A 19,074-nucleotide genomic window follows, 5' to 3' on the forward strand; every position below is an offset into this window, starting at 1 on the left:
TGGCGTCTTTTTGTAGGCAGAAACAACGCCATGGTTACTACAGATTCCCGGACAGAGAAATAGTAATGGCGTCTTTTTGTAGGCGCTAACAACGCCATGGTTACTACAGATTCCCGGACAGAGAAATAGTAATGGCGTCTTTTTGTAGGCAGTAACAACGCCATGGTTACAACAGATTCCCGGACAGAGAAATAGTAATGGCGTCTTTTTGTAGGCGCTAACAACGCCATGGTTACCACAGATTCCAGGATGGCATTGCGCAATGCACCACAGTCCTTATTTTTTATTTTACTTTTATTTTGTAATCTTTTTTTTTTTATTGACAGTAACATGCAAAACATAAACATAACAGCCAGAGGGATTCCAAAGAAATGAGAAAAAATGTAATAAAACTATTCCACATTATATCAAATCAAATACAGACATATAGCGAATAAATTTTTTGGACATTTTGTTTTGTATACGTTTTAAAGACTCTAAATAGTTTTCCACATCAGATAAAAAAAATAAGAAAAGGGGCTTTTTCTTCATAAATTTTGATTTGTGTATGAAACATTTTCCTAATAAAATAAAGAGATTTATGACATACTCACGTTCAATTGTGGAATCAGTGTAGTAAAAAAATATGTCAAACTTAGAAATTTCAATGGTTGTATGCAATTTGAGGCCAAGATATAGTTTTACATCAGTCCAGAACAACCACAGTCCTTATAGATTAGACTGGACGGACAGAGAAATAGTAACGGCGTCTTTTTGTAGGCGCTAACAACGCCATGGTTACTACAGATTCCCGGACAGAGAAATAGTAATGGCGTCTTTTTGTAGGCGCTAACAACGCCATGGTTACAACAGATTCCCGGACAGAGAAATAGTAATGGCGTCTTTTTGTAGGCGCTAACCACGCCATGGTTTGTCGGACAAAATGAATGGGGCATTGTAGAGCTTTTGGATAAACACCGAAATAAGGTATGTAGAAAACACAGGGTTAGATATTATAAGTTTTGTTTTATGAGATTATATTCATCAGCTAACTTCACTTTTTTTTGTAAAATTTGAAGAATTTATGTAATATATATATATTTTTTAATCATAAAAAGGTCATGTTAACTGACTGCTATTATCTCATAGAACAAATTGTACAAGCTCTCTTTAGCCTGTGTTAAACTCCGACCTTATTCTCGGCGTTTATTCCAAAACCCTATTCTTTTCCCATTAATTTTTGTCATAGGGATGGCTGAAAGAACCAGAGGTCACTCATTTCCGGGTTCTAGGACTACAAACTGGCGAGCTCTATTCAGCATAAACATTTCAACATCAAAATGGTTGTAATATCTTTTGCTTTTTGAGGAAACTTGAGTATACAGATTTGAGACAAGGTTATAATAGTAGGAAAGATGTATGTGCTAGTCAATAGAAAATATATATATTTAGAGCCAAAAGATAGTATTTCCTTGTCAGAGAGATCTGATAACATTGTGTTTACAGTCATCACCCCCAGTCCCTCTCTCACATGACATCTATTTTCATTCAACAAAATAGTTATTCAACTAAACTGTACTCATCAAAATGTATGTCTCTGTGGCATAGTAATGCACGTGCTTTTTATTAGGATCATTTAAAGCCCCCCCATGCAGTTTTTTTTAATAATCATTTGAAATCATCACTGTATGTCTAATACATCGCTGTTTTTATTTTATTTTTATAATATCATTTTTATTATTTATTTTTATTTGTTTTATTATTATGAACAAAACAAATACAAAAACAGAAATATACAAACGAGTACATAAACTTAATAACAGACAGGGGTATTGCATATTGAATACATTTTCAATTTGTCAAAAAGTTTTATGGTGCGTATTACTTTTTTGTTTTTAAAATTTACTGATCATTTCAAAAATTATATTACAATGATATCTTAAATAATGTGAAGAGGGGTTTGTTCTCTGCCACACTTCATTTTATGGATAAAGAATCTTGAATGAAAGATAAAGAAATGAACAATGAAAGTTAAATCAGGGTGGATCATTTGGATCAAAATGAAACATCATATCAGAGTCTCTCAGATTAACATTAATAGTCGTTTATTTTAAAATAAAATCTTCTAACACACTCCAAAATCTTCTGACATAAGAACAGTCCCGAAATAAATGGTTGAGTTTCTGAGTCACAACCACAAAATACACATTTGTTATCGGTAGCTATTTTGAATCTGTGTATAATGAAAGGTCTTTACAGGGTAGATTCTATGAATGAGTTTGTATGATACTTCTTTCACCTTATTAGATATACAATATTTTGTCAGACAACGAGACTTTGTTCCAGTTCTCTTAAGTCGCTCTGGATAAGAGCGTCTGCTAAATGACTTAAATGTAAAAATGTAAATGTCTTATCTTAGGGCAGCATTCCAGTACATTTTAGCAGAGGGAATAGTAACATCTTGACATAGCTCTCTTACATATATGTTATCACATTTAGTTTAAAACGTCAATTCCTTCTAGCTGTATTGAGGCTACAAAATCCTCAACAGTTGCACTTGGAGTATTGTTATATTCTCCTAAAAGAAGAATAGCACCTTTAGGGACGGCTCTAACAACAATGTGATAGTCCTCAGGAGTGAATGTAACATTGTGTGTTCTAATAAATTCTGGATAATCATATAATTGTCCATCATTATTCAATAATTGTTTAACCCAGATAATGATGTTGTCAAATCAGTTCTGGAAAAACAAAGACTTGTTTTTGTATTTTATGTCTTTATTATTCCAGATTGTATATCTATGTGGGGGGAAAATTATGTTTGTACATGAGGTTCCAATTTAGAAGTACTTGTTTATGAAAGTGAGCAAGCTTAATAGGGATTTTACCCAAATCAAATTTGCATTTGAGTAAGAATTCTAGACCAACAATCTGTTGGAATATTAAATTAGGGATTATATTCCAAATGCACATCCTTATTTCTTTAATAGTTTTGTATCCATTTAATCTTAAAGATTATATTAGAGGTTTTAAAATCCAGAGCATTCAACCCTCCCTCACTTTGGGTAATACGTATTACCGCTTTTAATCAAACATTTTAGTTACTGACAGAGAAACATCAAAGGCAAGGAAGGTATAAACTAATCTGGACAGACCTTCAGATTTTGACAAAAGTACACGTCCAGATAAGGAAAGATCTCTTAATAACCACAATAGGAGAGAAATTTAAGTTGGCCCTTTCTTTCTGATCTTTGATAACTTTAATACCAAGATATGTGATCACATCTTTTACAGGGATATTACATACTGAGTTTAAGTCCCATCTTTTACAGGGATATTACACACTGAGTTTAAGTCCCATCTTTTACATGGATATTACACACTGAGTTTAAGTCCCATCTTTTACATGGATATTACACACTGAGTTTAAGTCCCATCTTTTACATGGATATTACACACTGAGTTTAAGTCCCATCTTTTACAGGGATATTACATACTGAGTTTAAGTCCCATCTTTTACAGGGATATTACACACTGAGTTTAAGTCCCATCTTTTACATGGATATTACACACTGAGTTTAAGTCCCATCTTTTACATGGATATTATATACTGAGTTTAAGTCCCATCTTTTACAGGGATATTACACACTAAGTTTAACTCCCATCTTTTACAGGGATATTACATACTAAGTTTAACTCCCATCTTTTACAGGGATATTACATACTAAGTTTAACTCCCATCTTTTACAGGGATATTATATACTGAGTTTAAGTCCCATCTTTTACATGGATATTACACACTGAGTTTAAGTCTCATCTTTTACAGGGATATTACACACTGAGTTTAAGTCCCATCTTTTACATGGATATTACACACTGAGTTTAAGTCCAATCATCATTCTCCCTCGCTTGGGACATTTAAGGTACATTTGGATGTGACGATGTAAAACGTCATTCAAGATTAGCGGTTAAAACACCTAAAAGACACCCTCGTCCATTTACCCTCGCCTTATGCCCTTGGAGGAATCCACATGGCCATTTTGGAGGGTGGTCCAAATTATTATGTGTGTGTGTGTGTGTGTGTGTGTGGCCTATCAGTGGAGTAAGCTGGGGATGTTTCTTGAGTTTGATAAGTTTATTTAAGTTTGTTTGACAGGGCAACTCGGAGGTCATGCTGGCTGTCCAGTTTGTTTCTGCTTTTAGTTTTCAGCACGGCCATAGCAGAGAAGCCCCTTTCAGAGCTAGGTGGTGCTGAACGGTAACATGATTCTGATTGCATGACAGGCGAGAGAGCAGGATCCTCTCCCACTACGCTGCACTAAATGACAGTGTCATTTCCGGGAAGCGCATGTTCAGTCCGACATCAAATCCACCAGCTGATCCTCTTCGTTGCTTGGCAACGTGACACTTCCAATCTCCACTCGAAAGGGGTCCCGATGACATCACAATATAATTATATAATCAATCCCAATGTTGTCTATTTGGAAGTCAGCGTATGTGTTATTCCAATCTGTGAGATGATGATGACGTACTTGGCTTTCTAGTCTTGCGGCATGTCCACTTTGCTTTTGCCTGTTGTTGTTTTTTTGTGTGATTTTTACATCTTATTTTCTAGGAGCTGTATTCTCTTAAAAAACTAAACATTTGTATGAGATTAACTTTTGTGATATTTTTTGTTTCAATGTGTGTGCAAGGAATCCCTGTGGGTATATAATATATTATTATCATTTACATTTTAGTCATTTAGCAGACGCTCTTATCCAGAGCGACTTACAGTAGTGAATGCATACATTTCATACATTTTTTTTTTCTTTCAGTACTGGTCCCCCGTGGGAATCGAACCCACAACCCTGGTGTTGCAAACACCATGCTCTACCAACTGAGCCATCAATAATAATACGATAGACCTCCGTCTATTGGATGATAGCCTTCTCCTGCATAACATCTGTGCTACATGCTTCTTCCAGTATGCTCGTGAGGACGCCTCCTTCTGTCATCAGAGCTTCCTGTATGCTCGTGAGAACACCTCCTTCTGTCACCAGAGCTTCCTGTATGCTCGTGAGGACGCCTCCTTCTGTCACCAGAGCTTCCTGTATGCTCGTGAGAACACCTCCTTCTGTCACCAGAGCTTCCTGTATGCTCGTGAGGACGCCTCCTTCTGTCACCAGAGCTTCCTGTATGCTCGTGAGGACGCCTCCTTCTGTCATCAGAGCTTCCTGTATGCTCGTGAGGACGCCTCCTTCTGTCACCAGAGCTTCCTGTATGCTCGTGAGGACGCCTCCTTCTGTCACCAGAGCTTCCTGTATGCTCGTGAGGACGCCTCCTACCACCTCTGTCACCTGACAGACCACCTCCTACAGACCACCTGAACTAAACTCCTACATCTGCTTCCCTGTCCTCTCCTTTAAAAACAGACAATTCAAGACTTTACACCTGTTGTATTGATATAAAACAATAACTTTGTAATTGGTTCACTTCTTCTTTTTCTACAATGCCGTGCATCTGTTGCAGATTGATGGGGGGTGGATTCATGCAATGTATTCTGGTAGGTACCGCCTCGGATGACAGCGTCATCCGTGAACGCTGTTGAAAGAGACATTATGACCAGAAAAGTATCATATGAGTGAAATGTATTTTTATTGATAAAAGATAGTAGCTGTATCTTTAATCAGAATAAAAAAACACTATTCATAGTGTTCCTCTCACACAGCATGACCCCTATTTCTTCAGGTCCTTGAAGGACTTCTTCTGACTGATGTCCCTACGCCTGTTTCTCAGCCATATCTTCCTCCTGAATCATAATGCAAAAAGTGTGTAAGATTTAATCTCACATTTTATTGAATTCACCATTTTGGGGTGAATTTCATGCTTAGTTTTTTTTTATTTTATGGAAATATTTTTATTTATTTCACCTTTATTTAACCAGGTCGGCAAGTTGAGAACAAGTTCTCATTTACAATTGCGACCTGGCCAAGATAAAGCAAAGCAGTTTCGACAACATACAACAACACAGAGTTACACATGGAGTAAAAACAAACATACAGTCAATAATACAGTAGAAAAATAAGTCTATATACAATGTGAGCAAATGAGGAGAGATAAGGGAGGTAAAGGCAAAAAAAAAGGCCATGGCTGACCATTATCTCGAGCATTACAAGAGCAGCTTCTACCCTTTCCCAGGAGTAGAAGAGGCCTGAGCAGTTTCTGGGAATCTAAAACATCTGTTTTAACGTTCTTCTCTGGGACTCCAAGCCATTGTGTGTGTGTGTGTATATATAGGTCAGTGCTCCGTTTAAATTTGATGGTTGTGTTCTCAGATCCTTGTTCTCGTATACCTCTACACACTACACTGAAGTTTTAAATCGTCCTTTAGATGCTTGTGAGTCTGAGGACACCTCCTCCTTTGTCACCTGAACCTCCTGCAGACCATCTGAACTACATTTTTGGCATCATTTGCTGGATGTTGGGTCTATACTTAAGGTCTCCCGTTCTCTTTCTCACCTCTACTCTAGTTTCTGCTGGATGTTGGATCTATGCTTAAGGTCTCCTGTTTCATAGTTCATTTAGTAGTGTAGTGGTTGTTATAACATCTGTGGTTGTATATTGTAGTTTGTAGATAATAGTTTATGTCCTCTATCCCTGTTATTCACCCTGATTTGTTTTTAATAGTACTCTACGGTTCATTTAAACGGCAGCCATTTTGTTTTTCTCTCTCTCTGTATGTGTAAGAGGAGCGTCATGTAGAAGCCAGAAGAAAAGCAGCCATGTTTTTCTCTCTCTCTGTATGTGTAAGAGGAGCGTGATGTAGAAGCCAGAAGAAAAGCAGCCATGTTTTTCTCTCTCTCTGTATGTGTAAGAGGAGCGTAATGTAGAAGCCAGAAGAAAAGCAGCCATGTTGTTTTTCTCTCTGTATGTGTAAGAGGAGCGTGATGTAGAAGCCAGAAGAAAAGCAGCCATGTTGTTTTTCTCTCTGTATGTGTAAGAGGAGCGTAATGTAGAAGCCAGAAGAAAAGCAGCCATGTTGCTACTCCTCTAACATTCTTACTGATTGTGTCCTGCTATAGTTAGTAGTGTATATGGACTCTATCCCTGTAGACTTCTGGGGGTTTCCAACAGACGTTAAAATGTATGTAATAAATCACGAGAAGATGCAATTTAGAGTAATTATTGCATTGCATGGTGAGGCACACGTCGTTGGCTGTATAATCAGTAGAGTGCTGTATCCATGACTACCCATCAAAATCAAATCACCAAAGCAATGATCACTGATAGATAAAACATGCTAGCTACCAGTAACGAAACAAAACTATAGCTGGGTTTAATACAATTAGCATGAGGTAGCATGGCTAGCTACCAGTAACGAAACAAAACTATAGCTGGGTTTAATACAATTAGCATGCGGTAGCATGGCTAGCTACCAGTAACGAAACAAAACTATAGCTGGGTTTAATACAATTAGCATGAGGTAGCATGGCTAGCTACCAGTAACGAAACAAAACTATAGCTGGGTTTAATACAATTAGCATGAGGTAGCATGGCTAGCTACCAGTAACAAAACAAAACTATAGCTGGGTTTAATACAATTAGCATGAGGTAGCATGGCTAGCTAACGTTAGTTTACCAACGTGTCTAGCTATATTACATCCAAGTCTAATCCCAGGGCACGCTGCACAATCAATAGAAGCCATCATTTGTTACACTGGGTCATAGCAATGCCATTTATCAAGCTGTAAAACACCATTGTTTTTTTTGTTGGGTTAATCCATACGTGGTTGGGTGAAGGAGAGGTTGGGGACTGTTGAGTTGGTGAAGGAGAGGTTGGGGACTGTTGAGTTGGTGAAGGAGAGGTTGGGGACTGTTGATATGGTGAAGGAGAGGTTGGGGACTGTTGATATGGTGAAGGAGAGGTTGAGGACTGTTGATATGGTGAAGGAGAGGTTGAGGACTGTTGATATGGTGAAGGAGAGGTTGGGGACTGTTGATATGGTGAAGGAGAGGTTGAGGACTGTTGATATGGTGAAGGAGAGATTGAGGACTGTTGATATGGTGAAGGAGAGGTTGAGGACTGTTGATATGGTGAAGGAGAGGTTGGGGACTGTTGATATGGTGAAGGAGAGGTTGAGGACTGTTGATATGGTGAAGGAGAGGTTGGGGACTGTTGATATGGTGAAGGAGAGATTGAGGACTGTTGATATGGTGAAGGAGAGGTTGAGGACTGTTGATATGGTGAAGGAGAGGTTGGGGACTGTTGATATGGTGAAGGAGAGGTTGGGGACTGTTGATATGGTGAAGGAGAGGTTGAGGACTGTTGATAAGGTGAAGGAGAGGTTGGGGACTGTTGAGTTGGTGAAGGTATCTTGGAGTGGACATGACGATTTATTGCGTTTCCTCCGTCCAGAGGGAAAGGGCATCTACGGATTGCTTTTCTCTCTGGAGCAGGGCGCCGTTGAAAGGAATGATAACGGGGGTGGTGTTGAGTGTTGAGGAGGAGCAGTTGAAAGTGAAGATTCCTGGTGTCTTTGACACCTGTCGTTTGGTGATACGTAAATACGGTGGGGGAAACGGAGAAGACAATTGTCACGTCCTGACCAGTAATAGGGGTTATTTGTTATTGTAGTTTGGTCAAGACGTGGCAGAGGGTATTTGTTTTATGTGGTTCGGGGTGGTGGTTTATTTAGTAAGGCGTTTGATTTATTATTTCCGGGTTTTTGGATAATGTTCTATGTTTGTATTTCTATGTGGTCTCTGGTCTTTTGTATTTCTATGTCTGGTTTATTGGGGTTGGACTCTCAATTGGAGGCAGGTGTTTTCTCGTTGCCTCTGATTGGGAGTCCTATATATGGGTATGTGTTTGGTTTAGTGTTTGTGGGAGATTGTTTCTTGTTTTGCCTGTGTGAGCCTCACAAGACTGTTTTGTTGTTCGTGAGTTCTTCTCTTGTTATTTTGGTGTTTTTCTTGGTTTAAAATAAATACAAGATGAGCATCCACATTCCTGCTGCGTTTTGGTCCTCCATTCCCGATGACAACCGTTACAACAATATCTATCATGCTGAGGTTTGATGTAGATTGATAAGGTCAAGGTAGGAAGTGTTAGTTATCACGTGAGAGTTTTTATGTTCACGAAAATATGACAGTGTTTTAGGTGTCAAATTTATGGACGTGTGTTGGAGGGAAATGTCTAGATGTGAGAAGTGTGCAGAAGGGCATGAGACAAAGGCATTTGTGGTATCGGTGGAGAAAGTTGTGTGTGTGTGTTAGTTGTGGGGGTGATCATAGGGCTGGAGATCGGAGGTGTCCGGTGAGAGAAAGGAAGGAAGATTGAGGTCGCCAGGGTTACAGTAGTACAGAAAGTGTTCTATGACGGAAGCAGTGAAGAGAGTGGTAGAGGAAGATGGATACAGGGTGAGGGATCCTGAGAGGATTCCTGTGAGTAGGCAGAGAGACCAAGAGACAGTGATGGGAAGAATAAGTGCTTCAGTAAAGTGTTTTTATTTTTTTTATTTAAAAAAAAAATCATTTATAGCCATAGTTGTTAATTATACTGCAGAAATGGATCAAAGTCACAGAAAATAGAGGTTGTGGTGGCAGCGGCTGAGAAGTACTTGGGATTGTGATGATTTACTGCAGAACAGCGCTGCTGGGTAGTGATACATCTTCAAACCGTTGGTCTGGAGTCAGATTAGATAGGGTTATTAAATAGTGGAATGGGTGGTGGGTTTTATAGGGTTATTAAATAGTGGAATGGGTGGTGGGTTATTAAATAGTGGAATGGGTGGTGGGTTATTAAATAGTGGAATGGGTGGTGGGTTTTATAGGGTTAAATAGTGGAATGGGTGGTGGGTTTTATAGGGTTAAATAGTGGAATGGGTGGTGGGTTATTAAATAGTGGAATGGGTGGTGGGTTTTATAGGGTTATTAAATAGTGGAATGGGTGGTGGGTTATTAAATAGTGGAATGGGTGGTGGGTTATTAAATAGTGGAATGGGTGGTGGGTTTTATAGGGTTAAATAGTGGAATGGGTGGTGGGGTTTATAGGGTTATTAAATAGTGGAATGGGTGGTGGGTTATTAAATAGTGGAATGGGTGGTGGGTTTTATAGGGTTAAATAGTGGAATGGGTGGTGGGGTTTATAGGGTTAAATAGTGGAATGGGTGGTGGGTTTTATAGGGTTAAATAGTGGAATGGGTGGTGGGGTTTATAGGGTTAAATAGTGGAATGGGTGGTGGGTTATTAAATAGTGGAATGGGTGGTGGGTTTTATAGGGTTAAATAGTGGAATGGGTGGTGGGGTTTATAGGGTTAAATAGTGGAATGGGTGGTGGGTTTTATAGGGTTAAATAGTGGAATGGGTGGTGGGGTTTATAGGGTTAAATAGTGGAATGGGTGGTGGGTTATTAAATAGTGGAATGGGTGGTGGGTTTTTATAGGGTTAAATAGTGGAATGGGTGGTGAGTTTTTTTTAGAGAGGGCTAATAGTTGGCAGGGCAATTCCCCCCCCCCCCCCCCCCAATGTTGTATTATTGTATCAAAATAATATAATGTTGATAGGACGTGAATGGCCTCACACACCAGTACAGTAGGTGGCGATGTATTCACCTGAAAGTTGGGATGCGATCCGCACAACCAAATCCCAAAGAAGAAGCCTGGCCAGGTTCGTACTGAAAATGCTCCTAGGAACCCGCTTGACAGGAAGCAGCTAAACAACAACTTGGAAGTTTAAAAAAACAACTTTCCTTTAACTAAACTAATTTAAAGACTATAGAAAAAGTTACCAAAAGTAAACCCACATAGTTATTTTCTCCCCATTTTTAAAGCGTATATAGCTAAGGGTTCAAATGTGGAATTATTGATGGATTCGAGGTATGAAATCAAGCGGATGGCCGGTGGCGGAGGATCAGCGAATGCTTCCCCGGCTCTGGGAGCACAGTCTCGCCGCAGGAAGATGCCGCCGAGGCCCGCTGATTATAAACTTCAAATTATCATTATCGGTTCCCGTGGCGTGGGAAAAACCAGTCTAATGGAAAGATTTACAGACGACACCTTCTGTGAAGCATGCAAATCAACTGTTGGTAAGAAATGGTTATCTTATGTTAGTCAAAACTATCTGATAGCAGTTATGTTGTTTTGTTCCAAGGTTAGTAATGTTAGGTAGTCATGTTTTCGCTGCATGACTTGTCAGTAAATAATGTAGCCAACCTTTTTTTAATATAGTTTAACATCTAACTACTGTAGGGGTGGGTATAATTTGTGGAACCTTCCAACAGGAATCTGTTATAAAAACGTGGTAAATAAACAAGGTTGTTCAACAAACAAGGAATATAAAGTTGTATAGCGGCAGAACAACATGCCAGGGGCAGGGAGTTGGGTTATTTCATGGGAGTTTTTCCACTCATCACGTTTATTCCCGGAAAAATGTCTGTCCTTACTCCTGGTAGCCTATGGACAAACGTTAAGAATAAACTACGTGGTGAGTTGATGCCTATTCGTTAACTAGTTGTATTGATCATGCTATTTTTGTATGCGTTGTTTGTTGGCAACTTTATACTTTACGAAGTTTTGGAACAGATTCCTGTTGGAATGTAAATACAAATTATACCCACCCGCTACTGTGTTGACAAAAGTTGTAGTAAAATGTTATCTGAAAAGTAGAAGTTGATAAATAACTAAAGGGAAAGACTGCCATATGGTGAATTACCCTTGAGAATGTGTTGACACTAATCTGTCCAACAGAGCCAGTACTACTGTAATATGAGCCCTGTCCAGCAGATGTAGCAGTACTACCACAGATAAAACAACGACACAGATATGTCACCGGATGTAGAAATATGAAGCATCCGCTTGACATTTCCACTCACTACCTAAATATGGCCGACAGTGGAAGAAGCTGGAATCGAGAGACATTTTTTTTACCGAAATTATGCAAATTTCTATGATCGATGAAACATTTGCTCGCAATTACAGTTTTCTGTCTCTAAAACTACACACTGTTATGAACAGAGTGGACTAAGTTATGTAGACTTTACCCATTGCAAAAGTAAAATAAATAAATCACGTTTAGGAGTGCAAAGGCGAATTGAGTTATCACGCATGCGCACTTCACAGAGGAGGCGTTCCCGGAAATATGCAGATGAATTCTAGAACGCGGTCAATAGGAATTCGCTGTGTCGTGATTGGCTCTGCCCACTATGACTCGGTAGTTCCCGTTGGAGAAGACAGGCTGTGGTGTATCTGGGTTTAGTTTGGCAGATCTTTGGTCCTACTGACCGAGGAGAACGAGCTGTTCTCGAGCTGGAGATGGTTGTTGTTGTTATTGCTGAGCGATCACTGGGTTTTTTTTTAAGGTCTGATTGGTTTCGGTTCGATAATAATAATAATTTAATCGATAATTAGAAAATATACATGAAGTACATTATGAAATAATGATGTTACAATGATTTTAGAACTTGTTAAAGTGAATTCCTAAAACCAAAAATAGTGAACATTCAATTGCCAAAACATTGAAAATATTATATTGTCTCTGTCAGGTCCACATTGGAAAGACATCAATGGGGGGGGGAATTACTATGAAATAATACAATATTTAGTTGTGTATATTACTTTGTTTTTTTTATTTGATGACTTCATTATTTTTAATTCCTTAAAGTCATCTCAACTCTGCTCAGGCAGTAGCAGTCAGTCAGCCAGACCAACTAGTTATGTGCTTCCCATACTGTCTGTCTGACTAAATCATTTTTTACTAGTTCATCAAAGTAGATAAGGTATACTTTCACTAGCTGTCTCTGTCCCTCTCGTCGTTGTGTTGTGTACATTCCCCTCATGTGGTCTGTGTGTCTCTAACCTAACATAGAAGGCGTAAAAGTGTATCTGTCCAGAGATCTGTATATAATGAGGAGATTCCCTGATAAACTAAGGTCCAAAATAAGCCCATAGAAACGCATTGTTTTATTTTGGACAGAAACCTCTCGCTTCTCCTCTTCATCTCTGATCCGTCTACTTGAGAAGGAAAAAACTGACGCCATGGATTATGGTCATTGTAGTTAATTACCACGTTTCTGTGCTGAACTAAGTGGAATATTTGCTTCATGAAAACTACAACTCCCTTCAACCCAGTGTCCCACGTAGTTCCGCTAGGTGTCTCTTGTTGAAGGTTGTGCGTCTTCCAATAGGACAACAACCCCAAACAGGAAGGGCACCCCCATAAACATTGAAGAATTAGTGCAGTTGGCTGCTGAAGAGTGGGACAAATTGCCAGTAGAAGGGTACCTGAAGCTCATTGATGGCTACAAGAACCATTTGTCTGCATTTAGGGGCGGCAGGTAGCCAAGTGGTTAGAGCAACAAGTGTTCCTCCTCCTTGGCTCAGGCAGCAGCCATGTCTGGCCTCCATCTTTTTCAAATCAAATCAAATGTTTTTATATAGCCCTTCGTACATCAGCTGATATCTCAAAGTGCTGTACAGAAACCCAGCCTAAAACCCCAAACAGCAAGCAATGCATGTGAAAGAATCACGGTGGCTAGGAAAAACTCCCTAGAAAGGCCAAAACCTAGAGAGGAACCAGGCTATGAGGGGTGGCCAGTCCTCTTCTGGCTGTGCCGGGTGGATATTATAACAGAACATGGTCAAGATGTTAAAATGTTCATAAATGACCAGCATGGTCAAATAATAATAATCACAGTAGTTGTCGAGGGTGCAACAAGCACGTCCAGTGAACAGGTCAGGGTTCCATAGCCGCAGGCAGAACAGTTGAAACTGGAGCAGCAGCACGGCCAGGTGGACTGGGGACAGCAAGGAGTCATCATGCCAGGTAGTCCTGAGGCATGGTCCTAGGGCTCAGGTCCTCCGAGAGAAAGAAAGAAAGAAAGAAAGAGAGAAAGAGAGAATTAGAGAGAGCATATTGCCTTGTCATCCTGGTGACACAGCTTTCTGTCTCTCTCTCTCTCTGTGTCTCTCTCTCTCTCTGTGTCTCTCTCTCTCTCTCTCTGTCCCTCTCTCTCTCTGTCCCTCTCTCTCTCTGTCCCTCTCTCTCTCTGTCCCTCTCTCTCTCTGTCCCTCTCTCTCTCTGTCGCTCTCTCTTTCTCTCTCTCTGTCTCTGTCTCTGTCTCTGTCTCTCTCTCTGTCCCTCTCTCTCTGTCCCTCTCTCTCTCTCTCTCTCTCTCTCTCTCTCTCTCTTCATATTGGTCCTCTGAGGGTGTCCGTCTGTCTAGCTGTTCATTGTGTTTTGATGAACTGAGAAGGAAAACCTCTGTGGTGTTACAGACAGATTTGATTAGTCTCTGAAAAGTGTAATCAGCCAACACCTGTTCTAAACAAAACATTTAATCTAAAAGATACTCCTCTCTGCCACAGACGTTTGTGATAATGGCAACTTTTTCCACTGGAATTACGCTTTGTCTCAGTTTTTTGTTTTTTTCACTTTAAAAACAAAAATTATTGATTTCAAAGTTTAACAAGCCATACCACTCTATGCAGAAGGACTAATTTTAACAATTTCCACAGAAAAATATTCTTAAATTTACTTTAGTGGAAGAACTCCCTCTGGTTTTTATTTGACCACATTTGATTTTACACTGCTGCTACTCTCTGTTTATTATCTCTGCATAGTCACTTTACCTCTACCTACCTACATGTACATATGACCTCGACTTACCTGTACCCCCGTACATTGACTCCGTACCAGTATCCCCTGTATATAGTCTCATTACTAACCTGTACCCCCGTACATTGACTCTGTACCGGTACCCCCCTGTATATAGTCTCATTACTAACCTGTACCCCCACACATTGACTCTGTACCGGTACCCCCCTGTATATAGCCTCATTACTAACCTGTACCCCCACACATTGACTCTGTACCGGTACCCCCCTGTATATAGTCTCATTACTAACCTGTACCCCCACACATTGACTCTGTACCGGTACCCCCCTGTATATAGCCTCATTACTAACCTGTACCCCCACACATTGACTCTGTACCGGTACCCCCCTGTATATAGCCTCATTACTAACCTGTACCCCCACACATTGACTCTGTACCGGTACCCCCCTGTATATAGCCTCATTACTAACCTGTACCCCCACACATTGACTCTGTACCGGTACCCCCCCTGTATATAGCCTCATTACTAACCTGTACCCCCACACATTGACTCTGTACCGGTACCCCCCTGTATATAGCCTCATTACTAACCTGTACCCCCACACATTGACTCTGTACCGGTACCCCCCTGTATATAGTCTCATTACTAACCTGTACCCCCACACATTGACTCTGTACCGGTACCCCCCTGTATATAGCCTCGTTACTAACCTGTACCCCCACACATTGACTCTGTACCGGTACCCCCTGTATATAGCCTTATTACTAACCTGTACCCCCTGCACATTGACTCTGTACCGGTACCCCCTGTATATAGTCTCATTACTAACCTGTACCCCCACACATTGACTCTGTACCGGTACCCCCCTGTATATAGTCTCATTACTAACCTGTACCCCCACACATTGACTCTGTACCGGTACCCCCCTGTATATAGCCTCATTACTAACCTGTACCCCCACACATTGACTCTGTACCGGTACCCCCCTGTATATAGTCTCATTACTAACCTGTACCCCCACACATTGACTCTGTACCGGTACCCCCCTGTATATAGCCTCATTACTAACCTGTACCCCCACACATTGACTCTGTACCGGTACCCCCCTGTATATAGCCTCATTACTAACCTGTACCCCCACACATTGACTCTGTACCGGTACCCCCCTGTATATAGCCTCATTACTAACCTGTACCCCCACACATTGACTCTGTACCGGTACCCCCCTGTATATAGCCTCATTACTAACCTGTACCCCCACACATTGACTCTGTACCGGTACCCCCCTGTATATAGCCTCATTACTAACCTGTACCCCCACACATTGACTCTGTACCGGTACCCCCCTGTATATAGTCTCATTACTAACCTGTACCCCCACACATTGACTCTGTACCGGTACCCCCCTGTATATAGCCTCGTTACTAACCTGTACCCCCACACATTGACTCTGTACCGGTACCCCCTGTATATAGCCTTATTACTAACCTGTACCCCCTGCACATTGACTCTGTACCGGTACCCCCTGTATATAGTCTCATTACTAACCTGTACCCCCACACATTGACTCTGTACCGGTACCCCCCTGTATATAGTCTCATTACTAACCTGTACCCCCACACATTGACTCTGTACCGGTACCCCCCTGTATATAGCCTCATTACTAACCTGTACCCCCACACATTGACTCTGTACCGGTACCCCCCTGTATATAGTCTCATTACTAACCTGTACCCCCACACATTGACTCTGTACCGGTACCCCCCTGTATATAGCCTCATTACTAACCTGTACCCCCACACATTGACTCTGTACCGGTACCCCCCTGTATATAGCCTCATTACTAACCTGTACCCCCACACATTGACTCTGTACCGGTACCCCCCTGTATATAGCCTCATTACTAACCTGTACCCCCACACATTGACTCTGTACCGGTACCCCCCTGTATATAGCCTCATTACTAACCTGTACCCCCACACATTGACTCTGTACCGGTACCCCCCTGTATATAGCCTCATTACTAACCTGTACCCCCACACATTGACTCTGTACCGGTACCCCCCTGTATATAGCCTCATTACTAACCTGTACCCCCACACATTGACTCTGTACCGGTACCCCCCTGTATATAGCCTTGTTATTGTTATTTTATTGTGTTTTTAAAAAAAAATGTTTTACTTTAGTTTATTTTAGTAAATATTTTCTTAACTATATTTCTTAAAACTGCATTGTTGGTTAAGGGCTTGTAAGTAAGCATTTCACGGTAAGGTCTAAACCTGTTGTATTCCACACACTTGACTAATAAAGTTTGATTTGAAGAATCTGCTCCGAATAAAGAGTCAACGATGTCTGCAGAAAGAATGTCAGTATGACATGACAGAGTAGGGTAGAGCAGAACACTGGAGCTCTGCAGTAGAGCAGAACACTGGAGCTCTGCAGTAGAGCGCTAGGGTAGAGCGCTAGGGTAGAGCACTAGGATAGAGCACTAGGGTAGAGTAGAGTAGAGCGCTAGGGTAGAGTAAAGTAGAGCGCAAGGGTAGAGTAGAGTAGAGCGCTAGGGTAGAGCACTAGAGTAGAGCACTAGGATAGAGTAGAGTAGAGCGCTAGGGTAGAGTAGAGTAGAGCGCTAAAGTAGAGCGCTAGGGTAGAGCACTAGGATAGAGCACTAGGGTAGAGCACTAGGATAGAGCACTAGGATAGAGCACTAGGGTAGAGTAGAGTAGAGCGCTAGGGTAGAGTAGAGTAGAGCGCTAAAGTAGAGCGCTAGGGTAGAGTAGAGTAGAGCGCTAGGGTAGAGCACTAGAGTAGAGTAGAGCTCTAGGGTAGAGCTCTAGGGTAGAGCACTAGGGTGGAGCACTAGGGTAGAGCAGTGCAGTAGAACACTAGAGTAGAACAGAGCAGTAGAGCACTAGAGTAGAACACTAGAGTAGAACAGTGCAGTAGAACACTAGAGTAGAACAGTGCAGTAGAACACTAGAGTAGAACACTAGAGTAGAACACTAGAGTAGAACACTAGAGTATAACAGTGCAGTAGAACACTAGAGTAGAACACTAGAGTAGAACAGTGCAGTAGAACACTAGAGTAGAACACTAGAGTAGAACAGTGCAGTAGAACACTAGAGTAGAACAGTGCAGTAGAACACTAGAGTAGAACAATGCAGTAGAACACTAGAGTAGAACACTAGAGTATAACAGTGCAGTAGAGCACTAGAGTGGAGCAGAGCAGTAGAGCACTAGAGTGGAGCAGAGCGGTAGAGCACTAGGGTAGAGCACTAGGGTAGAGCACTAGGGTAGAGCACTAGGGTAGAGCACTAGGGTAGAGCACTAGGGTAGAGCACTAGGGTAGAGCACTAGGGTAGAGCACTTGAGTGGAGCAGAGCAGTAGAGCACTAGAGTAGAGCACTAGAGTATAACAGTGCAGTAGAACACTAGAGTAGAACAGTGGAGTAGAACAGAGCAGTAGAGCACTAGAGTAGAGCACTAGAGTAGAACAGAGCAGTAGAGCACTAGAGTAGAGCACTAGAGTAGAGCACTAGAGTAGAACACTAGAGTAGAACAGAGCAGTAGAGCATTAGAGTAGAACAGTGCAGTAGAGCACTAGAGTAGAACACTAGAGTAGAACAGAGCAGTAGAGCACTAGAGTAGAACACTAGAGTAGAACACTAGAGTAGAGCACTAGAGTAGAACAGAGCAGTAGAGCACTAGAGTAGAACAGAGCAGTAGAGCACTAGAGTAGAACAGAGCAGTAGAGCACTAGAGTAGAACAGAGCAGTAGAACACTAGAGTAGAACACTAGAGTAGAACACTAGAGTAGAACACTAGAGTAGAACAGTGCAGTAGAACACTAGAGTAGAACAGTGCAGTAGAACACTAGAGTAGAACACTAGAGTAGAACACTAGAGTAGAACACTAGAGTAGAACAGTGCAGTAGAACACTAGAGTAGAACACTAGAGTAGAACAGTGCAGTAGAGCACTAGAGTAGAACACTAGAGTAGAACAGAGCAGTAGAGCACTAGAGTAGAGCACTAGAGTAGAGCACTAGAGTAGAGCACTAGAGTAGAGCACTAGAGTAGAACAGAGCAGTAGAACACTAGAGTAGAACAGTGCAGTAGAACACTAGAGTAGACCACTAGAGTAGAACAGTGCAGTAGAGCACTAGAGTAGAACACTAGAGTAGAACAGAGCAGTAGAGCACTAGAGTAGAACACTAGAGTAGAACACTAGAGTATAACAGTGCAGTAGAACACTAGAGTAGAACAGTGCAGTAGAACACTAGAGTAGAACACTAGAGTAGAACAGTGCAGTAGAACACTAGAGTAGAACAGTGCAGTAGAACACTAGAGTAGAACACTAGAGTAGAACAGTGCAGTAGAGCACTAGAGTAGAACACTAGAGTAGAACAGAGCAGTAGAGCACTAGAGTAGAGCACTAGAGTAGAGCACTAGAGTAGAGCACTAGAGTAGAGCACTAGAGTAGAACAGAGCAGTAGAGCACT

At 41.2% G+C, this 19,074-nt stretch overlaps 1 protein-coding gene across 1 annotated transcript in view; it reads left to right on the forward strand.

Annotated features, from left to right (window-relative positions):
• Positions 1–10,643: 10,643 nt before the first annotated feature.
• LOC106596615 (ras-related protein Rab-12) overlaps positions 10,644–19,074 on the forward strand; it is a 33,174-nt gene continuing 24,743 nt past the window's right edge. Inside the window, exon 1 of the mRNA XM_045714417.2 lies at positions 10,644–11,047. Within this exon, the coding sequence (XP_045570373.1) occupies positions 10,828–11,047 (220 nt within the window). The 5' untranslated portion in view covers positions 10,644–10,827. The remainder of the gene's footprint in view (positions 11,048–19,074) is intronic.

This window comes from Salmo salar, chromosome 03 (assembly GCF_965601325.2).
Source record: "Salmo salar chromosome 03, fSalSal1, whole genome shotgun sequence".
In the NCBI taxonomy this organism is placed as follows: domain Eukaryota; kingdom Metazoa; phylum Chordata; class Actinopteri; order Salmoniformes; family Salmonidae; genus Salmo; species Salmo salar.